Source organism: Notechis scutatus, chromosome 5 (genome assembly GCF_049901735.1).
Source record: "Notechis scutatus isolate UNSWTSFEM ecotype Mainland chromosome 5, rNotScu1.2, whole genome shotgun sequence".
Taxonomy (NCBI): Eukaryota; Metazoa; Chordata; class Lepidosauria; order Squamata; family Elapidae; genus Notechis; species Notechis scutatus.
Window position 1 is genome coordinate 78,958,899 of NC_142013.1, and position 24,206 is coordinate 78,983,104.

At 36.8% G+C, this 24,206-nt stretch overlaps 1 protein-coding gene across 2 annotated transcripts in view; it reads left to right on the plus strand.

The window, feature by feature from the left end:
- The first annotated feature begins 5,931 nt into the window (after nucleotides 1-5,931).
- The window catches only part of CYFIP1 (cytoplasmic FMR1 interacting protein 1), a 55,428-nt gene continuing 37,153 nt past the window's right edge, over nucleotides 5,932-24,206 (plus strand). The window contains exons 1-6 of one of the 2 annotated variants that reach the window (XM_026666844.2): nucleotides 5,932-6,289; nucleotides 16,933-17,056; nucleotides 17,164-17,253; nucleotides 19,201-19,278; nucleotides 21,739-21,840; nucleotides 22,138-22,319. In XM_026666844.2, the coding sequence (XP_026522629.1) occupies nucleotides 16,940-17,056; nucleotides 17,164-17,253; nucleotides 19,201-19,278; nucleotides 21,739-21,840; nucleotides 22,138-22,319 (569 nt within the window). In that variant the 5' untranslated portion in view covers nucleotides 5,932-6,289; nucleotides 16,933-16,939. The remainder of the gene's footprint in view (nucleotides 6,290-16,932; nucleotides 17,057-17,163; nucleotides 17,254-19,200; nucleotides 19,279-21,738; nucleotides 21,841-22,137; nucleotides 22,320-24,206) is intronic. The other variant, XM_026666845.2, reaches the window with a different exon arrangement.

Consider the following 24,206-nt stretch of genomic DNA (forward strand, 5'->3'; position numbering starts at 1 on the left):
CTTATTAAATTATCGATTTTTATACTGCATACAGTTAATTTTTTAAGCATTGTTAATAAATATTACTGAACTTTTAAATTTTGTAATGACGGGGAGCCTTAGTTTAGCAACTCTTCATTCAGTGACCATTTGAAGTTATGACAATGCTGAGCAAAGAAACTTATGATACAATGCTGAAGTAGGAAAGTTAACAAATAGTCCTCAAAATGGGGGTTTTTGCAGCATGCTGCTGTCACTTGATCATCACTTATGACCTTGTCAGCTTCTGATAATCAAAATAAATGGAGAGCATGACATTTTTTTTTTTAAACAAGTTTTATTAATTTTTAAAACACACAAATTATCATTATTCATTACATGTTTAAACCTTTTTTCATTGTAAATTTAACAAGTCAGATAAATTATGATTCTGTTTTAAACCATTTCCATATAACATACCAAAACCTCTTATTCAATTTCTCTTTACTTCTCTTTACTCTTATTCAATATCATTATTATTATTTCATCTATTTCTTTCTGACTTAGTTACCATTATTCTCATTCTATATTTCTACAAGTTTTTACTAATTCTCCCCCAAAAAAACTTTGATCAAGAAAGAAGGAAGAGAGAAAAGAAGAAAACTAAAGGACTTAAGATCTAAAAAACATTTAAGAAAGGGAAAAATAAGGTGCAAAACCAATATGATGATAGTAAACAAAAGGGAAAAGGAATACGACAGAGAAGGGAAGCCGGTAAGGCAGAGGTTAGAAGAAGGGGGTAGAAAGGTTTGTTGGGAGAAGAAAGAAAGGGAAAAGGTGGAGAAAAGCTACAATGTTTTGAAATTAAATGGAAAAAGAAATTTTTATGGATAATGGATAAAGTATAATTTTTTTTAAAAAAAAAAGATTTTGCAAGGTACATAAGATGAGATGGTAGTATTGTAATGATTTAAGAGTTGATAAGAGATTAAAATGTTAAAATGTTTAAAAATGATTGGCTTTAAAATTTAATAATAGGGGAGGTTTAGAATACTGTTTTAATTAAAGAGTTTAATAAGATTATGGTATTGATGTTATTATAAAATTTTTATTATAGTATCTTTTTTTTAATATTTGGATTTATTGTCTAATTATGTACTTAATTATTTTGGATGTATTAGTTAGATAGAATGTACCAAGCAAAATCGGATTGGGTATTGGATATTATTTTAAAGATTAATTTGACTAACTTAGGGGGAGATAGAAAGGCATCATACTCTGATTAATGATTTCAGGAGAAACTTATTTTCTTCTTTTTTATAAGGAATGAGACAAAGGGATGATAAAAATGGACAAAAGATACAAATATAATGATTCAAACTAAGATGATTAATTAAGATAGAATTAAGAAGGGTGAAATATGTGGAGAAGTTAATATAGAAGGCTTAGAATGGTAAATAAAATAAGCAATGATATGTAAGATGAGCATGAATATAATTGAAGTCCATGAAGAGAGAGATACCTCGGTCCAAGTTACTTTCCCAAAAGATTTTTTTATGTTTTGTGTGTTGTGTGTATATGTTTTTTTGGGGGGAGAATTAGTAAAAACTTGTAGAAATATGGAGAGCATGACATTGAAGAGGGTTAAACGGCAATCACATGACATTGTGCCTAATGATCACATGGGAAAACAACCACAACTATAACTGCCATTGTAAGTCGACATAATCCCGTAATATTGATGCCGGATCCAATCTGGATCAGTCACTGAGACCAGATTGTGCTAGCCTCTGCCTGGGACACGTATATTTGCCTTCATGATATCGAATTTTATGATCACACTGCTTGATGAGTTCCTACTCCCAATTACCATTAACTGAGGACTACCAATATGACTGCTGTTGATGTCAGTTCACAATTATGTGAATATAACATTTTCCTTACAGTACAAATATACAATTCTTCCAACGATTATGGCATAAGGGTTGAAGACCAGAAAAAAACCTCAGCTAGAGCTGGCTCCAAATTAGTCATTCTGCAAAAAACAACTCTGGATCTGCTGAAAAATGTAGCTGAGTGGAGTGTCCATAAGACCACAGTGCAATATTGCTTACACAGTGGTAATCTGAATGGAGAGTTATCGGAAAGAAACACAAAAGTAATGTTCTAAGACAGGGGTCACCAACCTTTTGGATCTCAGGGACTACCAAACTCATAATTTTAAATCCGACTGATCACTAATATGAATTTTGACTGACAGTGGCTTGCTGATGTTTTCCCAGGGTCTCTGCAGAAAGCAGCAAAGACCCTGGGAAAATCCCCAAAAAGGTCTGCAGGAAAATTCCCCACCCTGTTTTCCTACCAATCAATCGATCTTTATTTGGGATTGCAGGATGCCGTCTCCAGCTCCATACTCAGGGGAGGGGGAGAGAGAGAGACTTTTGGCTTTATGCAAGGAAAGCAACAGAAGTCTTTTTTTTTTCTCTCCCCCAAACTCTGCCAGAAATAAGTCTTTGTGAGACTTGTTGCGCCGGCGCAACCTCTTAGGACAGGATGCCTTGCAGTCCCAAGACTCATTTCTGGCGGAGTTTGGGGGAGGGAAAGAATGACTTTTGTGCTTTCCTTGCGTGCAGCCAAAAGCAGAACAAAGAAACAAGTGGAAAGAAGCAGCCTGGTGGCCAGGTGAGGCATGTGGGTCGAGTGCAGTAGGTTCCCCCCTCCCCCTTTCTCCCCTCCCCTCACTACCTCGTGTTCTTCGCAGTGCAATTGACGCAAGCCTTGTGTTCCTGCGGGCCATGTGGTGGTGCAGCCTTGTGTTCCGTGCAGCCTGGATTAATTGCTTTTGGGTTGACATTTCTTTATGGACCACCAGTGGTCCCCGGCCCACTGGTTGGCGACTACTGTTCTAAGATACACAAAAGAAAACTGAATAGTTAATAGCTTGGAACAAAATACTTGAAACTGATAAAGCAACACTAATATTCAGTCACAACCAAACAAGAAAAAAGGGTGCAATAATTGAAGAAACCTTGATTATTGTTAAGGATATGGATAGTTCTCTTATGTTTTGGGGGTGGGATAACTATCCAGCAGCACAGCATATATTTTGCAAATGGAAAGAGGAATAAGGTCAATTAAACATCAGCATATCCTGGAACAGTGGTTGCCAACTGGTAGGCTGCAGACCACTGATGGTCCACAGGAAAATTTTGGTGGCCCGTAGAGAAATGTCCCCCAAACCAATTAATCCAGGCTGCGCGGGAACACAAAGTTGTGCCGCCCACATGGTCTGTGGGAACACAAGGCTGCACCGCCCACATGGCTCGTCCACCCGCTGACCCCCACCCTTCCGCCAAGCGCAAACCTTACCTTGTATAGAACCACGTGAGCTGGAACTGGAAGGTAAGACCAACGGTAGGGGAGGGAAATCTGCCCCGGGGTGGCTTGCTGAGGGTGGGAAAGACTTTCTCACCATCAGCAAGCCACCGTCAGTCAAAATTCATATTAGTGGTCTGTGGGATTTAAAATTATGAGTTTGGTGGTCTCTAAGGTCCAAAAGGTTGGTGACCCCTGAACTAGAACAGTTCTGCAAGGAAAAGAGGGTGGAAAGTTTCTAAAAGCAAGAAAACAAAAACTATATAGGAATGTTGCCATTTCTGGCAAAAGAGACTTCAAAGTCCAAACTTTTGCTCTTGCCATATTCACTTGTTTTTAATTTACACAACTGCACATGAACAGTAAATATTATGCAACTGGACCAGGTTGCCAAAACTTTTGTATGCAAATATATGTTAATTAGTTTTGTATTGGCTGTCTAATTCTGGAAAAATTGCAGGGGAAATACAAAAGTTCCGCAATTTTGAGCACATACCATGTCAACTTTCATGGCCATAACTTCATGACCGGAAAAAGACACCAGTTTTTGTTCCTGTTTTGGTATTAGAGCTGAATTAATCATGTGAGTTAAAAAGTTTCCCAGGGTCAGATTTTTCTGGGACAGATGTTCTGCTCAGGGAAGTATATCAGTTACAAAGCTGTTTGTTGGTGATGGTAAACAATTGAGGAGTGATTTCATGGGTCTCCTTCACAATTAATAAATGCCTGCACGGATTATGGGTATTAAGGTAGGACAGGAAGATATGAAAATGTTCCTATTCAAACATTTTTAGAATACCTCTTTTATTATTTCATATAATTCTTCAGAGACAATGGCATTCCAATTAAAGACTCTTTGATGGTGCTCTTTATTTTCTTGAAATTGATTCTGTACATTCTGGCAATTGCAGTAATACTATGGCTATCTCGTGTTACATGTTTTCCTTTTGAGCATAAGGTGGTGTACTACTACTGAGGAAAAATTATTAGAATGTACTATTGTATTGAGAAACATGTACTAGAAACAAAACAATCTGTTTCTGCAAAGAGCAAGATCAACGTAAGAACAAACCAAGAATGGACAGTATTAAAATCATGAAGTTTATCTTTCTTTAAAAACAAATAATACTAAAGTTATTTTTCAGAAAGGACTGTTAATGCCAGTGGCCTGCTATGATAGCGGTACTTATTTTAAAGCAATTTATTGGGACCATTCCCCTTTTTAGAATAAGGTGATATTTGCCAAAGGATTAAGTCTCCCATAATCCTAAAAATAGGAACTCAGACCATTTCAAGCTTTCTGCCTTTAATTTTCTCATCTAAAAAAATATCTCTCCTCCTGTCAGGAAAGAATGAACAATCTAATATATCATTTCCCTCTTTTCAATCAGTGCTTACTTTTTCCTTGAATTAGGGAGCTTTAGAAAAAAACGGGAGCTTTATAGGGCAAAGTTGCCTGTATTGTACAACTTTTTCAATATGCTTGCTGATGCAGGATTCAATCGCAAATTAAAAGGCTTGCTAAAATAATTTATAATCCCAGATTTATTTTTTTCTTAAATCTATTCCTGGGCACTGCTTGGACAAGTCCCTGCAGTTTTCTTGGCAAGGTTTTTCAGAAGTGGTTTCTCCTTGCCTCCTTCTGAAAGAAAGGGCTGAGAGAAAGTAACTGGCCCACAGTCACTAAGATGGCTTTATGTCTAAGGTGAGACTACAACTCATGGTCTTCTAGCTTCTAGCCTTAACCACTAAATTGGCCGTTCTAGGTGCAAATTAATCCTAAATATAAAGTTTAAGAGAGCTCATGAATGATACAATCTATATTGTATAATTCCCACTATTAAGATAAAATGTGATTTGTTTTTGCTTAGCATGGTATGCAACCTTGCCTCACCTGCAAATTGGAGTTCACAGTTAATGTAGTCCACCAATAAAACCACAAACAATATATTAGTTTTGGCAGGAATCATTCTGTAGCCTAGATACACCTCACAAAGAGATTCCTTCTGGATTCACAATCTACAGGTAGTCCTTGACTTATAACCACAATTGAGCCAAAAAGTTCTGTTGATAAGAAAGTTTTATAGTGAGTTTTGGCCCATGTTACGACCTTTTGCCACAGTTGTTAAGTGAATCACGTTAGTAACATGGTTGTTAAGTGAATTTGACTTCCCCATTGACTTTGCTTTGTTAGAAAGTCACAAAAGGTGGATTATATGACCCCAGGACACTGCAACCGTCATGAATACATGCTAGTTGCCAAGCGTCCAAATTTTGATCACTTGACCACGGAGATGCTACAATGTACTGTGAAAAATGGTCGTAAGTAACTTTTTTCCAGTGCCATTGTAACTTCGAACAGTCACTAAATGAATGGTTGTTAAGTCGAGGACTACCTCATATTAGTCAATTTTTGCAACTTCAGTTTATGGTTTAAACAGACACCCATCTTGGCCCACTTGGCTTCTGTTTTCTCTCAATAAAGACTCCGGAGTGGCAATTCACCTCACCAGATCACAGGTGACAGTATTTCTACGTTTGTAGACAGTAACTTTTTTTTTTTGCTTCGTGAGAAGAAGCCTTGGGAGCTCCGCTCTCTTCTACTAGAAACCGGCGTGAAGATCAGAAGGGATTCCCTCGCTCGAAGGAGAAGCCGCAGATAGTTCCCTGGGCGGACCGCCTGCTTCAGAAAGAGATGGCCGAGGGTTTCGGTCGGGACGGGGGAGGAGTCGGAGTGGGAGGAAGGGTGTTTCCTTGCACTATTTCCCGGTTTGACTCGGGCAGGAAACTTCGAGCGTCCGGCGGCCCTGGAAGGGAGCGCGGGGGTAATCCCGAGGCGCAAGAGCTGAAGGCAGCGCTGGGGACAAAGCCTAAGGGGAGTGAGGCCGTCCCTCGGAACGGCTTGCATCTCTGGGCGTGAGGAGAAACCCACAGGGCCTCCTTGGCACGAAGCTGGGTGAGAAAAACTTCCATCGATTTTTCCTTCCGCTTTCCTTCCAAGAAGAAGAGGGACCCCCGCGCCAGGCGGCTCTTATTTTCATTTATGTAGCGGTGCCCGTCCCTGCAGGGCGGCCCTCTCGTGCAGGTGGCCGCGCACACTTGAAATACATTTATTTCCACTGCGCGGCCTAACCGGGCGGCCCACTTCTCGTAGATATGGGCGGGTCTCCCTCCAATTCCAAATTCCATGAAAGTTCAAGCTTCCGGGACATAAAAATTCCAATTTCTTCCGCGGCGCCTAATAAGTTTGTGCTAGGAGCTGCGCGGAGGAATACCGAAGAGGCTGCGTTGAACAAGTCCAGTCTGGGTGCAGAGCTTCGGCCTTGGAAGCATCGTCCTTTCAGTGGGATAAAGCCCCGGTGTCGGAAACAGCCTTTGGGGAGATCAGAAGGGAGGGAGAAAGAAGGTTGCACACTAGGAACTCTGATGGAAAGGGAAAAACTGAAGGGGTAGCTCTCCATCTTACTGAAGTTGCGATCCATTTGAAACAATTCAGACTTGGGTGCCTTTTCTTCAAGTTTGCCTTAATTAACAGAAATTGCAGTGTAGAGTAATTGAGTAATCGCGTTTTTCCCGAAGTTTGAAAGAAATCTCAGCCAATTTCACTTCAGACTTGTGAATAAATTCAGAATTCTTAACCAACCCTTTCACAGATTTTATTAATTCATTTTGATGACCGAGTGTCCTTTTATTACGAAATAAGGGTTCATGAAAAGCTGGGAATGAACTTTCCTAATAATGGCATCATGCACATAGTTTATACTTCTAATTAGAATTCATTGAGGGAGTGGGAAATAGTCTGCTAATGTTTACTGGTGTGGGAGGAAGTAGATCAGAGCTGTAATCTAGTGGGTATACTTTGAAAGTTGCAAATATATTTCAGGATTGATTATGTTTGCAAATCATCTATTAGTTAATTGCTTAATTAATTTTCTGTATTTCTATAATATATTGAACTTAAAGCTAACATGTTTCCATTTTCACCAAAGGATATAGTAGTTGGTAATTTGGCTGACTAGCTTCTAAGGTAATATGTAGTAGATTGTGAACATGTAATGAAATGCAGATTATATATCTTCAACATTTGCTGTCTTTTATTCTTTTTACTGACGATTTTGGAAACTTTGAAAGGCTGCATATTACTTTGTGTTCAGTAAGTTGACTTAATAAAGCAACTGCTTTTATCATAGCTTTTACATTTCAATTACAACATGTTTTCTATACATGTGATTGTATCAGAAACTGTTAAAAGTTTTAAGAAAATTGGTTTGGGGGAAAAGGTAGGTAATTGACATCTGAAGAAATGCATTTCCTTCTTTTATAGAATTGCATTTGCAGTTATCAGTTTCTTGCATTATAGACTTGTATGCTTTTCATTATGCATGGTTATGGATATACATAATTAACAAGACTGTTATTAAGTTTTTTTTACAAATGCTTTCTATTTTTCTTCGCTTTTTGTATTTAGTCAGCAATGCACTGTTAAAATTGATAAATATAGATATAAGAAGCTACTATAAATTTTCATGTCCTTGTACTAAGATAACAGATTTGTGGTAAATATGGTGGAGGGAATAGTTACTTTCAGCCCTTAAACTAATATAGAAACTAATTTGTTAGAGTAGCTTTAACCACATGGTTCATGCAATAGATGTACATTGTTAGTTGCTATGTAGGTTTTCTTTCACAGTTGGTTTCTGATGATGACACAGTTGGTTTCTGATGATGACACTTATTGCAAATAAATATTCAAAGAAAAAAATTGCAAAATAAAGATCATAAAAGGTTCAATCAACTGCTTCTTCCACTAGTTTTCTTATCACAATCTGATAGGAAAACTAGTGGAAGAAGCAGTTGATTGAACCCTTTATGATCTTTATTTTGCAATTTTTTTTCTTTGAATATTTATTTGCAATAAGTGTTTTATTTTCCTCAGTTTTTGTTTCTAAACATTTATATTCCATTTTCCTCTAGATGCTCAAGGCAGTGTACAAAATGTACTTCTCCACCCACCCCCCTTCCCCAATAGCTTTGAAATGTATGTTGGGCTGAGAGAGAAGGACTGCTCCAAAGTCATTCATCCATAATATGGATTTATTTTATTTTGGCAGAAGAAAGGGTTTTTTTAATTTTTAAAATTTTATTTTAAAGTACAAATCTCTATTCACATTAACAGTGTTCATGTCGTTATTAATACATACCTCTCTTTTTATACATAAACATCAGCTCTTATTTCTATCCTCCACCCATTTGTACCATCTATCCTAAACCGCATAATAGTCCAAATCATCTTTGCCTCTTAATTCCATTGTGAATTTATCCAGTTCCACACAATCCATTCTTTTTTGTGTCAAGTCTTCTTCAGATGGTATCTTTTCCTTCTTCCATCCCTGTGCGAAGGCTATTCTCGCCGCAGTTATGATATGTATAATGATGTATCGGATGACCTTGCTCAATTTCCCCTTAATTATTCCTAATAAGAATATTTCCTGTTCAAGTTCTAATTTGTGCTCTGTAATTTCTAATAACCATCTTTGTACCTTCATCCAATATTTTTTAACCTCTGGACACTGCCACCACATATGGAAGAATGTTCCTTCTTTGTGTTTACACTTCAAACATTCTGCTTTTGTGTTTGGATACATTTTGGCCAGTCTTGCTGGGGCTAGGTGCCACCTACAAAACATTTTATATTGATTTTCTTTAAATGCTGTTGACAATGTCAATTTACAGTTATCAATCCACATTTTTTTCCCAATCCTCTAAATTTATATTATGCCCTACATTTTTTGCCCAGGCAGAACAAAGTTTTACCCGATCAAAGAAAAAATTAGTAAGCTTTCCCCAAAACATAGCATGGCACATAGCTCTGTGGAAGAAAGATGCAAAGTGCATAGTTGGAGGACTCTTTGACGTTGCTTTTCCTCTTCTCATATGGCAGTTGCTGTTAACAGGGAAGAAACAGCCTGTTGGATTGAGCTCTATGATGGTCTTCTGCTTTCCTTCCTTGAAATTTCTCTCAACTGTAGATGCCTTTTCTGATAGATGGAAAGGGTTTTCTGGATTACTTCCAGATGGTAGAATTAACTTCCTTTGAACTTGTCATTTACAACTAGTACCCACTCTTTTTGCTTTCAGTTTGGATGACAAGCTCTCTTTCATTCTTTTGAAGTGCTTGAATAACAGCTTTGGTTCTGGTATAATTATATTTAACAGTCGTCTTAAGGTGTGATAAAGTGAAATTAATATGTGAGAACCAGTCATGTTTAATCAGGTTAACTAAAAAAAATGTCCAGTGTTTATCTTGATTCTGCCCAATGCTTCATCCTGGCCTGCTAAAATACTCTAACTAAAATACCGTGTATCTTGTTTTGAACAGTGTGAAATTTTGTACATTTTGTTTTGAACTGCATGAATTGTTGTGTGCTTATTTAAAAGAGTGCATCAAATTATGTTGTACTTCAGATGCAGCAGAGACATGGTATAGGTGTTCCTTAAAATATATTAGCTGCAGACCAAATCAGGAATTAAAGTACATTAACTTGGCATCAAAGTAAACAAACTAGGTTGTCTTGCAAAAAAAGTGGCAGTGGGAGCAATTTTTGACTACTTACTGACTTTCCCATTGACTTTGCTTGTGGAAAGCAGTAAACATTGGAAATTATGATCTGTGACCATGGATGACTTTAGCAATGCAGCAGTGACAACAACTTTACCAATATAAGTGGTGTGAAGATATTTGAAATTTCAGTCCAATGGGAGTAATGGATCCTGGATTTTGGACACATTTTTAAGTTAGCCCAGGAAAGGACAAGAAACAATGGATGGAAACTAATCAAGCAACCTGAAATTAAGGAGACGCTTCCTAACAGTGAGGACAATTAACCAGTGGAACAGTTTGCTATCAGAAATTGTGGGTGCTTTATCACTGGAGTTTTTTAGATGACACTGGCAGTCACTTATCTGAAATGGTATAGGGTGTCCTACTAAACCAGGGGGTTGGACTAGAAGACCTCCAAGATTCCTTCCAGCTCTTGTCCAATGTCCTCATAGTGCAGCTTTCATCTCATTCCTAGCTCACATTTTTCTTTCAAATTACAATTTCTATTTTTCCAACCAGCCTTGCTGTATGAACAATGACAGTTTCATGATGATGTCTGGCTGGTATCCGCCAAACTCCTACTGGACACTTTTAGTTATTAATGGAACACTCCCTTTCCTCTGTTCCTGGTTACTTTCCATGGCTAATTTGATTTAGGCTGCAGGACAAGTTAGGTTCCTAACTTCCACAGAGGCACCTGCTGAGGCATTTCTCAATGCTCTATGCATTATTTCTTGTATACTTAAGTTTAACATTCTTTTAGAAGAGTGCTAGACCTGTTTTTAAATACATGTTTTCTTCTGAAGAAGCAGAGCTGTATTTAAAACATATGTAACTAACCCTTTCTTCACAGATAATTAGTTTAAACTGGGAAAGAGCTAAGTTCTGCTAGAAATGTTTTGTTGGTTCTATTCCAAATGATTATATTACAGGTTTTCAGTTCTTCCTGATGATAAGGGTGTCATGTAACCCAATAGTTGCGACTATTGAGGTGTAAGCTCTGCTGGTGCTTTATATAATCCATAGCACAGAGGTCTCCAATTCCTGGTCCGTGGATTGACCAGTCTGCAGCATACCAGAAACGACCACGCAAAGAAGCACAGTCCCATCCGCAGGATGCATACAGCACATGCAACCATGAGCCCTCTAGTCTGTGGAAAAACCTCTCTCCATGGAACCAGTCCCTGGTGCCCAAAAGGTTGGGGTCCCACTGCCAAAGCATACTTGTGACTGCTGGCGGCCATTTGTTGTCAGCATTGCATTTTATTGTTGCACTTAGAGATTTTGTGTCAGGCTTCTTGCAAGCTGATCTAGAAGTTAATAAACGGACCAGGTTTATGATAAATAGATTATAGAAAAGTGAAAGAACCCATTATAAAATAATTTCAGCAACTGACGTGCATTAGTTAGTTATAACGAAACCAGGGTACATATTTTTGTATCAATGTGATGACTGGATTAGAAACTATATTGTTTTTTTAAAAGAAGGAATGGTTTTGGTAGTCTGCCATCAAGATGCTTGCTTGTAAAGATTTTGAGATCTGAATATCACATATGGATTATTATGAAAGATGGTGTGAAATTGACAAATATCCTACCAGTTTTGTCTTGTAGTGTAAGTGGCTACTTCTAAATGCAACCAGTGAATCAGAAATGAAGTTTCTTATAGTTCATCCACTGAATCTGTTGATCTGTCACTTAAACTGTTTTTGAATAAGGGCCTAATGGTGGACCAATGCAGAGAACAGTCTTGATCTGCATTAAGAAGAAATTCCCTTGAGACTTCATGTGAACTTCCTCCAGCTTCAGCCTGCATACTTCCTCTGCCTTCCCAACTGTTTATGCATCTATAAAAAACTTTGAATTGATGTAGTTGTCATCTCTAAAGGGACAGTTTTTGTTACCTGATGCCAGTGTAATTTATAATAATAAAAAGGCTACTCATTTCAAACAATTTAAAATAAACAACACTGAGCTATGTGTTAATATGCTACTTTCTTTTGAATTAAGGCATTTGTGCTTTTTCTCTTGATTTTTTTTTTGTCAGATACTGGTTCTTGCTTTCTTATACCAAAAATAAGGAACTTACAGCAAATGCTGGTCTCTTAAAGCTCTCAAATGTTCCTTTTTATATAAAATTCATGTGGCTAAAGATAACTGAGACAATTGATAGCAATTTTGCAGAATAATGTGGACATGAAATAGTTGCAATTTCATTATTCATACTAAGAAACTATTTATGTGACTTACATGTGTTTACTCACCACTTACTAGATTTGGTTCTCTTGATAGCAGTAAGCTTAAGCTAGTATAGCACTGTGTGTAACTTTTTGTTTTACATATTGATTTTGGATTTTTATTTGATAAAACATCCAATTCAAAAAGATGAAACTTCTATTTTGAGTTTGATGTGCATGCTTTGCAGCATTTTGGAGGCATTTTGCCTCTACATCCACGCCTACTCACAACAGCTCCGAAACAAAATGTCAAATCTTCCAAAATGTGCACTATGTCCAGTTTTACATTTACAACACGGCTTTTTAAAGTATTTTTCACTTTAAATGTTTCAGAACTAGGAGGTTGCATGTCCTTAGATTCAATATTGGAGAACCCAGAAAACAAGTGCTCAATTTGTAGAGAACTACTTATGTTGGCTTTCAATTAGTGCCTTTGCTTTTTGTTTATTAATTTGTCTTGTCTTTAACAAATCTTGTACAGTAATTTGCTTGAAAAACCTTCAGGCTGGGGTTTGTACTCAATCCTAAGAAGGGACTGGAGTATTAAACAAAATCAGGAGAACTAGTATGTTAAGGTAACCCTGTTTTGTAGATTGGGACCATTTAATGTGCCAAGGTTTTAGTAAATCTACAGTAAACCTTGGGTAAAATCAAGTTAAACAATCCACTTTAATTACAGCTGGGTCAAGGTTTAGGCTGAATCACACATTAGTTTTACATATATTGAGGTTAACATGTTCTCTGAATGTTGCTTATATTAGTCTTCATTGATACAATATACTGTTATAGTTTCTTTTATATCTTGAAGAATAGCAGAGGTTTGAACTGGTGCTGGAACTTGAAAGATACCATTTATTTTGAAGGTACTTATATTCATATTCACTTTGGTTTCTCAGTTCTCAAGGGAATATGTTAATTGTGGTTTGCATTTTCCCATTTTCAATACAGGAAATACCAGTAGATCTCATTTAGCAATAGCCTCATTTGGCAACTGGTTTGCATTACAAACAGCGATGAAAAAGTAACTCATACTGCACAGGCAATCCTCACATTCATAACCTTCATGGGTCTGTAAAGCAAAGCTGAAGTAAGATCATAAGCACAGTTGCAGTTTTACTAAGTTGCTTCACTTAATGACCAGGTTGCTGATCCCAGTTGTGACCTCTAATCACAATTTTTATATAATTTTACCTGGGTAAAGGACAATTGTATTTTGAACACATTTGCAATGTTTATTTCTACCGTAAAAGCTACAAGGAATATCAAAACAGCTAAAGACAGGTCAATTAAATAGAATCTTATTGGTCTGCCCCGAGGTGATTCTTTTTCTCCTGCTGATGAATTGATTTGCCACCAAAGCTGGTTATTTGGTAGACCTGCTTCCAATTTTTTGAAGAAGCAACTAGGAAAAATTCAAGACGACCTTTGGACAATTGTGCACCAATAGAGAGGGGGACTTGATGGCCGCAATTCTCAATCAGTAGGTCATCTTTTCTCTTCAGCTGCTTTTTTTTTCTTAAACATTCCCAGGTTTTAAATGCACTTTTTGCAGCTTTACAATTTCTTGGATTGTGACTAGTTCACTTCTGACCTATTTTATAACCCCTTGCTGGAGAACTTTTTTTTTTAATCTTTCACTGTTTACTATTAAATTCCCAAATACTTTTTAACCATAAGGACGTTTGTGGTGAAAAATATTTTTTGGCAGTGAAAGTCATTCAATTAACCCTACAATTACAGAGTTTTGCATTAGAAATTTTGCTCTCTCTAGTTTTTTTTAAAAAGAAGAACCTTGATATTTATCTCTTAAATTTTGATAGGAAAATTTCCCTTTTCTTTAAAGCCTGGGATGCTTTAAGCCTGAGATGGGGGAACTGTTCCCTGTGGATGCTGGGTTATGATTTATGTTTCTCTTGTCCTTGAAGAAAGAACAAAGTGTTTCTCATGCTTCCAAAAGAAGATACATATTTTGACGGGTCAGTAACAGTCGTGCAAATTCAATATGATATCCAAAAGCAGGAAATAATAGTGGGACTTGTTTGCCGTAGGTGAATTAGAACCTGATTTGTTGATGTCAGATGTGAAGACTAGAGTATTTAGTTTGAAAAATATTCATCTGCCAAAAATGATTAAAAGAATACAAATATAAGAAATTCTGAGATAATGGAATTGATAGCAATAGCACTTAGACTTATATACCATTTCACAGTGCTTTACAGCCCCCTCTAAGCAGTTTACAGACACAGCATATTGCCCCAATAAACTGGGTCCTCATTTTATCCACCTCGGAAAGATGGAAGGCTGAGTCAGCCTTGAGCCTGTTGAACTGCCAAATTGCAGGCAGCTGGAAGTCAGCAGAAGTAGCCTGCAGTACTGCATTCTAACCACTGTGCCACCACGACTCATGATGAAGGATAGACTGGACTTTTTGACAAGACGATTATTGTGTTGTCAAGAAGAATTATTCAATAATGGATATTGCAGAGATATTTATAGCACAGACTTACAAACTTTAGACATGGGATGCAATTGTTGGGAAAGTTCCCAATTAAAAACCTAAGGAAATGTTTTATTATTAAGAACCAAACAAGGGTGCTTCATCAGAGATAATCAGGATGATTTGTGGTAAATAAGAGATGGTGTAGTCTATAAATAAATTACAATAACAGACTGTTAACACAGTGCTTTGAACTTTAATTTGTCTGTTTATTCTGTTAATTTTTTTCTTTTATATATGTAATGTATGGCAGGTCAATTGGGTTACAAATTTTGGAGTGTGTGTGTGTGGCGGGTGTCACTGCGCCACGCGCTGCGCAACCTTTCCCCCTCTTCCTTTCTTAGCGGTGTGGGAGGAGAGGATTCGAAGATCCGGCGTACTTTTCTTTTTCTTTTTTTCTTTTTGCACGCAGGTTTTGCATGCGGGCGGCTGTAGGCTAAGGATGGGGAGCCCCGGGTGGGTTATCAGGTTTTACAGTGCTTCCAACATGTGCGAACGGTGGGAGAGCGGAGAAGAGAGCGAGCGAGCGCCCGCTGTGTGAAATCCTGCCGTCAAAGCAACACTGGGGAGGCAGGGTATAAATTTACCAGGTTAATGTAGCAATGGTGATTAATGCCCAGAACATTGTTTGCGGGTATTGGGGGTGTGTGTGTGTGGTGGTGGTGAGGAGAGGTTGTCCTTTGAATGCGGAAAAGTAGGTGTGACCTTGTGTAGGAAAATAAAGAGATCCTTTTAGCGCGTTTGGCTTCTTTGCCTCCTCGTTCGTTTTGACGTGGAGATAATGGCCTTCGGGCGGGAGGGGAAGAAAACGGTAGCTGGATCATTTCAAATTTCACTTACTCTCCTGCCTCACTTCAATATGTCTGAGCGACTCCAGATACTGGAAGACTTTTTGAATGAAAGTGTTACCTCCATTTTTTTTAAAGAGGGCCACTTGGGAAAAAAAAGATTCTAAGGAATTCCTTGTTTCTTGATTAAGAGAAGGCATTGAATATACTGTTCCTTGGCAGCCTTTTCAGTGTCCGGTTTTGGTGTGTGTGTGTGTGTGGAGAGAGAAGAAGATCAGCTGTATTGAGAAGAGAACGTTTCCTGTGTTCTCATTTTATTTACAACATATTTTACGCTTAATGGTAAGCAATGAAAAATATTTTAAAACTCATTTCTAAACTCCATAGCTATTTGCATATTCTTGGTTCAAATTGGATTAGTCATTTCAAAATTGTCCAAAGCAGAAAAGTAAAAAAAAAAGTGCAAAAGTGGAAGGTGTGTGGAAGAGGGGTAGTCATACGGTGAGTATATAACAAACTCTATATTTTGAGTGGAAATGGGGGTCGCTTATACAGTATACGCGCAAATACGGTATGTAATGTATGGCAGGTCAATTGGTAAAATTTTGGAGCTGTTTTGCAAGGAAGCTATTTGTCAGCATTCAACTCAGGCCATGGGCTGGATGATCATGCTGCCATACCCATGCCGTTTAGCGAAGGGAAAAATCCTATATGTCACGTGACGCTGCCATGACGCGTGAATCTGACATCCTGAACTAGGGTTAATATATGCTTTTGTTTTAGTTTATATTTTAAATATTTTTGTCTAGTTTTGTTTTGTCTCTGTTAAATTCTTTCTTTTGTATTTTGTATTTTGATCTTTTGAATAAAATAAAACATTGAGCAAAAAAAATAGAATCTTATCTTATTGATTTGTTAGGTGACTATTGCATTTTTCTATGTTTGAATTTTAGAAATAGCCTAAGGATTAGATTGTTTACTGGCCTATTAGCTGAGAAAATGATGTAATCATTCTCCTGCCTAAATTTGTACTTATCCTATGCAGTTGTATAACGTAGTTCACAAATTGCATTAATATACAGTGTAATGTGGTTTGGTTGTTTGTTTTTTCTTACTGAATTTATAATAGTTTAACCACACTGTATTTAAGTGAGACATGGTACATTTACTTATTACAGCTTTATAAATTTATATTAAGTCACCTTAAACTGGACAATATGCATTATGATTTTTCTTCCTCAATGTGATAGTTATCGTATGACTGTTGGCTGTCAATTTTAATTAGTGAATACTTGTATTAAATACTTCTTACATGTGATGAAACTATTTTCAGACAGTGAGTTTGTCTGAAGGCAGGTTGAGTTTTCTCTGTTAAAAGGGACTCTCATTAGTCTAATTTTTAGATTGTGCCAGTTTCCATATTTATCACAATAAATCTCTATTACGATTTTTAAAACATCTGCCTTCTTTTCATAGAATCAGAATGACTGCCCAAGTTACTCTGGAGGATGCTTTGTCCAATGTAGATCTCCTAGAAGAATTGCCACTGCCAGATCAACAACCATGCATTGAGCCCCCTCCGTCATCGTTGCTTTATCAGGTATGATTTTTGTTAAATATTTTCTGGTAAATGTAATATTTAGAAGTATTCTAGATTAACACAAATGAATAATTTTTCCCATGATTATTCATTTTCATTCCATACAGCCAAATTTCAACACCAATTTCGAGGACAGAAATGCGTTTGTCACAGGCATTGCAAGATATATTGAACAAGCAACTGTTCATTCTAATATGGTAAATATATTTTTCTATTAGATTTTAATATCTTTACAGCAACAACAGTAGACATATTTTTTAGCATAATGAATTTCCTTCTGGTAGAGCTTTATTATAGTAGAAAGAAATAAAGAATTATGTTTGTGCATTTGCTTCATCTAGAAATATTTCATATTTTAATATTGTATTTAGGAATTATTTGTAACTAGCTGAGAATAATATTTATTTTCTAAATATCTCGTTCTTAGCAATGATACACAATTATCATCTGTTCTCAGAACTTTTATCTGTTTTCATGTGATCCATAATGAGTTTTTTAGTGATGTGGGAAACAACTCCAGAGTTCTTTAAAGGAAATGGGATGAAGTGCCAGTTTAAGCATTGTGGCTATTTAAATAGCAGTGTAATACCAGGTGAATGTTATTGTTATTAATCCTAAGGATAACATTGATTTTACTAATGTTACTCAGCCCATAGCTGTAGCAAAGTGGAAGCAAATCTAAAGCTTCTGCTAATCAATTACTTCTCCAGGCCGCCTCTTACAGTCAGAGATGCTTGAATAGAAGAAAAAAAATGGTTGGTGGAAAACATCCAGAAACAGTTTAAAATGCAGCCAGGTGAAACGGGAGAAGAAAAGACAAAGGCAGAGAATAAACTAAGTCAGTATCTAAGAAGTCAATACAAGTTTTCAGGACAGTGTGCAGGATTACAGGAACACATTAGGCAAAGGTGTTTCCCCACTTGGCAAACCTACACCTAAACGGCATATAGTTCAGTCAGAAGGCGGACCCAGGAGTGATTCTGAGTCGAACATTAATTGCTGAGAGCTTTTTTGTGTAATCTCTCACTTCTGTACTTTTCTAGTCTAATACCCTACTGAATCAAGAGATCCTATACTATTCCAGACAAATGTCCAGTTGTCCACTAATGTCCAGTCTCTTGGAGATAGCAATACTGTTCTTGCAGCTTGGATGTTACTCTGAGGAAATTTGATTAGAGCAGGGGTGTCAAACTGACAGCCCGTAGGCAAGTTGAGTCACGTGCAGGCCACAGCCACACTAACTCTGCAAAGGGGCAAAAACACCGCGATACATCACATGACGGCAACTGACACTGCAAGTTTGACACCTATGGATTAGAGCCTCTGGCCTATAAAATCAACTCTTATTATTGAAGCAGTGTAGAAGTTTCAGAAATATACTGTAAAAGTTAATGCATTCTTATTGGCATAGATCAAGATTCAGTGACTTCATTAGCTTCTAAGTTTTCCTCTCACTTCTTGGGTTGAGTTACTTATGAGAACTGACAGTAAGTATAGGTATGATTCCTGCTTAGGGTATAAAATGATCCTTAATGAAAACTGGAAAAGAAAGTTCTGTCCAAAGTGGCAGAGGTGGTTATGGCAGGGACATGTGCAATAATACATGTTTTGTGCAGAAGCCCTAGTTTCTCTCCTAAGCTTTTTGGCCTTTTGACTAAGATCAAGTGTAGTATCTCCTTGGCACCTTCAATTTAAAAGAATGCCGGGTAGCAAGTGATATGAAAGACTTTTTGCCTGAGATTTTGGGAATCTTTTGGTTAGAATAGAGATACAGATGGACAAGTAAATCTTCTGAAAAGTAGCTTCTTATATAGGATCTAGACAAGTCTGTGAGTTTGCTCTAAAGTAACAATTTTGCCTTAGGCACATACTAGTTCAGGATCATAACAAACTTCCCCTTTTCATTTTTTGACAAGATGCTCAATATTCTTTGCAACATTAATAATTATCTTAATAGATCCGATTTTAAATGAGATTTGTGGAAGAATTGGGGCTTCTAACCTAATTAAGAAGCACATTTCTTTGTTGATGTGCTTAAGATTTAGAGAAATAATGCAACATATTTTCATTTTTCCCCATGTTTGTTAGCTTTGATCATTTCTGTGCATTTTATACCTTATATATTAGCTTTGGTTTTATTACAGAATGAAATGCTGGAAGAAGGTCAAGAATATGCTGTTATGCTGTACACATGGAGAAGCTGTTCAAGAGCTATCCCGCAGGTACAATACCTTAGGATTATTACTATATTGTCCCATAGAGACTTATAAACAATAGTATCTTGCAGTTGCATAAGAGTAAGATTCTTCTATAAATGGATCAGTCTCTGGGCTTTTTGCTTATAGGCTGTATTATTGTGTAGCTTAATAATACATTTCCTACACATAAATGCTTTCAGTGACCTATTAATCATTTCAGGCCTTTTAGACATAATTGCTAAACCACTGAGTTTAGATGGAAGAACTGAACTAGAAATACATTGGACGAACATAAAAGAAGATTCCCCACACTCCCTCCCCTTTTCAGTTGCACAGATGTTGGGAATATCAGTTAACTAGACGTCTCTTTGTTTACAAAGTAGATCCAAAGTGCCCTTTATTGCCTTCAGGGCCAAAAATATGTATATCATTCATGTTTCTAAGAGAAAACATGCATGACCCTTTCCAATATGTTTCTCTAGTCACAGAAAATATGTGGAATAATCTCGGGGTTCAGGGATAAGTAAAAACTGTCTTGCAATATTTTGGAATGCAAAATCCACATAACGATATCCTTGTTGACATTTGAAATCAACCCAATTTAATCTCTCTTTGACTATCTGTAAAACCATTCTGAAGAGAGAAAACTCATGCTTTATGATCTCTCTTCTTTTGCTACTTTTCACATTCATATACTCACACTCTAAGAATATGAATAATAATATGAAGTGGGGTTCCCTCCTCAGATTTCTCCATTTTCAGTCTCCTCATGAAGTGTCCTCATGACTTCATGGTCACAACAGTATGGAAGTTAGTTTGCTATTGCCACTTTTGGGCTTTTAGATTTTTTTTTCCAAAAAAGTTTAGCCTGCAACCTGGAATTGCCTAGTTGCCTTCTATACAAGATTATTACGATACAAGATTACTGGTACTAATCCAGTTCTTTCCTGCTTAGGTCTTCAAAGTCAGCCAGGAGCAGATAGATGCTAACATCTGGTAGAGCTCTTCTTATACTCACCTATATACTGTTTCTATCCACAGGCTTTTAGCAAAGAAACAGAATTAATACTGGAATAGCAGCAAGCTTCTTTTAAAATTTAGTTTTGCTCCCTAATTTTTAATCTTCAGTTGACAATTCTTTTTTACAGTTTATAAATTCTTTGATATGTGGAGAAGAAGTGGTTTGGGAAACTGTGCTTCTGGGCATATATTCTTGATCATTGAGTCTTCCCTTTTCAGCCCCATTGAGCAGAAGACAATTTATTTCCTTCAGTTTGCCAGTCCAACAGACTTAACACTTAAATCTATTTGCAGCCCTTCTGCTGCTACAATTTGGTTGCAGTCCAAGAAATTGCAAATATATTTGTTTCTTCATCATTTGGGGATAACTTTTCTTTTACATTCTGCATATCACAGCACAGGAGATATTGCAGAAGATCTCTAGTCCTGCTCTAGTCCTAGACAAGTTCATTTGAGGGCTCTTTACTTGAATCAGCATGCCTGATTCTTTTTATTATAGAAATGGTCACCTTTGTGAATTTCTCTTTTCCAACCAGTTTTATATTATTATAACCCAGTAATGAGAGGAAAAAAGATGCAGTCTAACATCTTGACTGTTACGAACTAAGCAAACGCGTTAGTTTAAAATCCTAAATAGTTTTGCTTCCACGGCAGGCTCGTAATCCTGCACTTCTGATTGGCCCGCAAACAGCGGATCGTGATTGGTCGTTTCTAGCTGATCTGATTGGCTGATAGCGGGTCGCCGCTGATTGGATGCTCCCAGCGCGGCAAACTCAAATCATTGGTTGTTGTGACAGCAGCCAGCTCTATAAAAGGAGCTGCTGCTGCCCAAGTATTTTGCTCTGTTCTGAAGTCACTAATAAAGAGTTGGAGTCACTATTCGATGCCTCGTCTCCGTTCCTTGCACCCACGCTCCAGACGTAACATTGACAATGCCATTTTCTGTTTGTTATAAAAATCATAAAAGACCAACTGCATGCTCCTACATTGCTCCTACATTGTGTAGGAATGACTAAAACATGTTTTTTAAAAACTTGAACTTCCCTTAAAAAATGAAACATAAATTGGAAATTGTTGAATTTGATGAAATCTGTACTACTTTGCTGACAGTTCCAAAAGTTACTGAAAAGTATCATTCTCGAGAAAAGAAATAAATTCATTGAAATCAATATTGCTTTCTCTTATTTCCAACAAAGTAATTAGTCAGATCCTAAGTATACATAAGATCCTTGGGACTGGAAGATATATGCTGTGATTCCAGGGAAAGAATAGGCCCAATAAGTTTTTATTTATATAATCCATCAATCTTAAAAACCATCACTCAGGTAAAATATTTTTAAAATCAAATATTTGTGAAAACTGTTATTATTAATAAAAAGAGTATAAAAGGTTATTTTTAAAAATAAAGCCATATTATATGGCAGAACATGATTTAAAGTTTCTTTAACTTTTCTTCCTTTTCAGGTAAAATGTAATGAGCAGCCCAACAGAGTGGAAATTTATGAAAAAACTGTGGAAGTACTTGAACCAGAGGTCACCAAGCTGATGAATTTTATGTATTTTCAGGTAGTTATTAATTACTAGCATAAGTGATGATCTCTCTGTCCAGCCCCCCTCCCCCCCTTTTTTTGATGCACCTATTCTGGTATTCTCCCTGCCATAACTTATCTATTGAATAGAAGTTGCTTTATATTGTTCTAAATAAAGACTAGGTGTTTGAATGTGTCTGGAAAAATCCGATTAATGTAATTTGTGTATATAGTCTGGTTCTATTGGCATCATGTTGTACTTGCAATTAAGAGGGAAATAGCTTGCCCTTTGTGCTGTTTTTTTTAAAAATATGGATTTATTTTTTATGCACAGAGAAATGCCATTGAAAGATTCTGTGGAGAGGTGAAACGTTTGTGTCATGCAGAAAGGAGGAAGGACTTTGTATCTGAAGCTTATTTGATCACTCTTGGAAAATTTATCAACATGTTTGCTGTTTTAGATGAGCTGAAAAATATGAAATGCAGTGTGAAGAATGACCATTCAGCCTACAAGCGGTGAGAGGTTTATAAAAAATTAACATAAGTTCAATAATGAATATAATACTAAAAATAAGCAAATTAGTTTCATCCCAATATTAACCACCTACAAATTTTATAAAGTCATTTTTTTCTATGCTTATTGGTTCCTGCTGACTTTTAATAAAATAAGTTACTTTTTGCAAGCAATTCTGCTTTATATAGTAAAATGTATATGGCCATCCATCTCAAATATCTGAATCTGGGAAGCTAACATAAGCAGAAAAAAAACTATATATTTATAAAAAACATAAATAAATAGCAGCTCAGCAAACAACCTAAAATTAACTTCTCAGTTAATACAACCCAGAAACAGACTCACCCATATAATCAGGACTCCAGGTTCAATAGCAAAACAGGCCTTTTAAGGCTTTGCAAAACACAAGTAAGGTCAGGGTGAGCCTGATTGTCATGTTTTCTATACCACTTCATAAATTTAGATACCCTGTTTCTCAAAAAAACCCCCCCCCCCAAAAAAAAGCCCCGCTTTTTTAAAAAAAAAAAAAAGAAAACCCCCCCCCCCCCACCCCAACCTAAAAAAAAAAAAAAAGAAAAAAGGGAAAAGGGGGGGGGGGTTGGTGATAAAAAAAATACTTTTTTCACCCCCCCCCTCCTCCCCCCCCCAACCAAACCCCAAAAAAAAACCCCCCCCCAACCAAACCCAACCCCCCCCCCCCCCCCCCCCAAAAAAAAAAAAAAAAAAAAAAAAAAAAAAACCCCCTCCACCTAAAAATAAAAAAAAAAAAAAAAAAATAAAAAAAAAAAATTTACTTCTAATGCTCTTCTGTGTTTTACAATGTCTACGTTGCTAATATTGGTAGAATGAATATATGTTGGAAATCTAAATATGTTTTCTAAATAGCACATCAATAGCTAGAATTTCCCAGTAACTGGTAGGTCTTTTACTAAATATTCCATAAGGCATCAATCCAGGATAATGGATATGCCACACAGAATCATCTTACAGGGGAGATGGGTGGCATAAAAATTTAAATGAATGAATGAATAGTTCATTTGACTAAACCATGATTAAAATCTGCTTCAGATGCTTGCTTGCTATAACCATAATACAAATCATCGCAGTATATTTCATTTTATTTAAATGGAGCTAGATACCAGCGAACCACAGTATTTATTTCAAATGACTCACTCTGCAGGATTTTCCCTTTAGGAGAAAAACACTATTTAGGATAAAAGTAGACTGGGACAGTTAGACCATAAGGTGGCAATAGTTTGCTTTAGTCATATGCCATTGTTCCTGTTGAAAAGATATACATAGAACTTTGATAGTTGTTTCATTTTATATACTTCATCTGTGCAAAATAACTTCATAGTTAGGTTTGAGATGAAATATTAATAAACCTTTGTTAAAGACATGGCTCTAACAGTTGTAATAAATTGTTACCTCTGGTTCATGTAGATCAGGTGTTCAACCTTGGATTTTAGCATCAGGATTCTCCCAGAGTTCTCAGCCAGCTTTGCTGGCTGAGTGAACTCTGGGAGTTGAAGTCCACAAGTGGCTCAAACAGTTGTAATAAATTGTTACCTCTGGTTCATGTAGATAGATGTTCTGCTTTCCATCTATCCCTTTGCTTACACTAAATACTGAATACTGTAAATCTGTCATGATGGCAGAAAACTGTCACTTATGATTTGTGGGAAGGTTTGTGCCACAATACTGTACCCTTCAGCAAAAGCAGCCACTCAATTCATCTTGCTTTCAGTTGACTGAAGATGATTTTTTTCTGCCCACACAAGAAGGGTGTGTATGATATGTACAAGGCCTCATCTTTTGCTATAGTAAAATGCACGATATTCATTGAATACATTAAAACTTGCTCCTAAGTTTTTACAAGCTGCACAAAA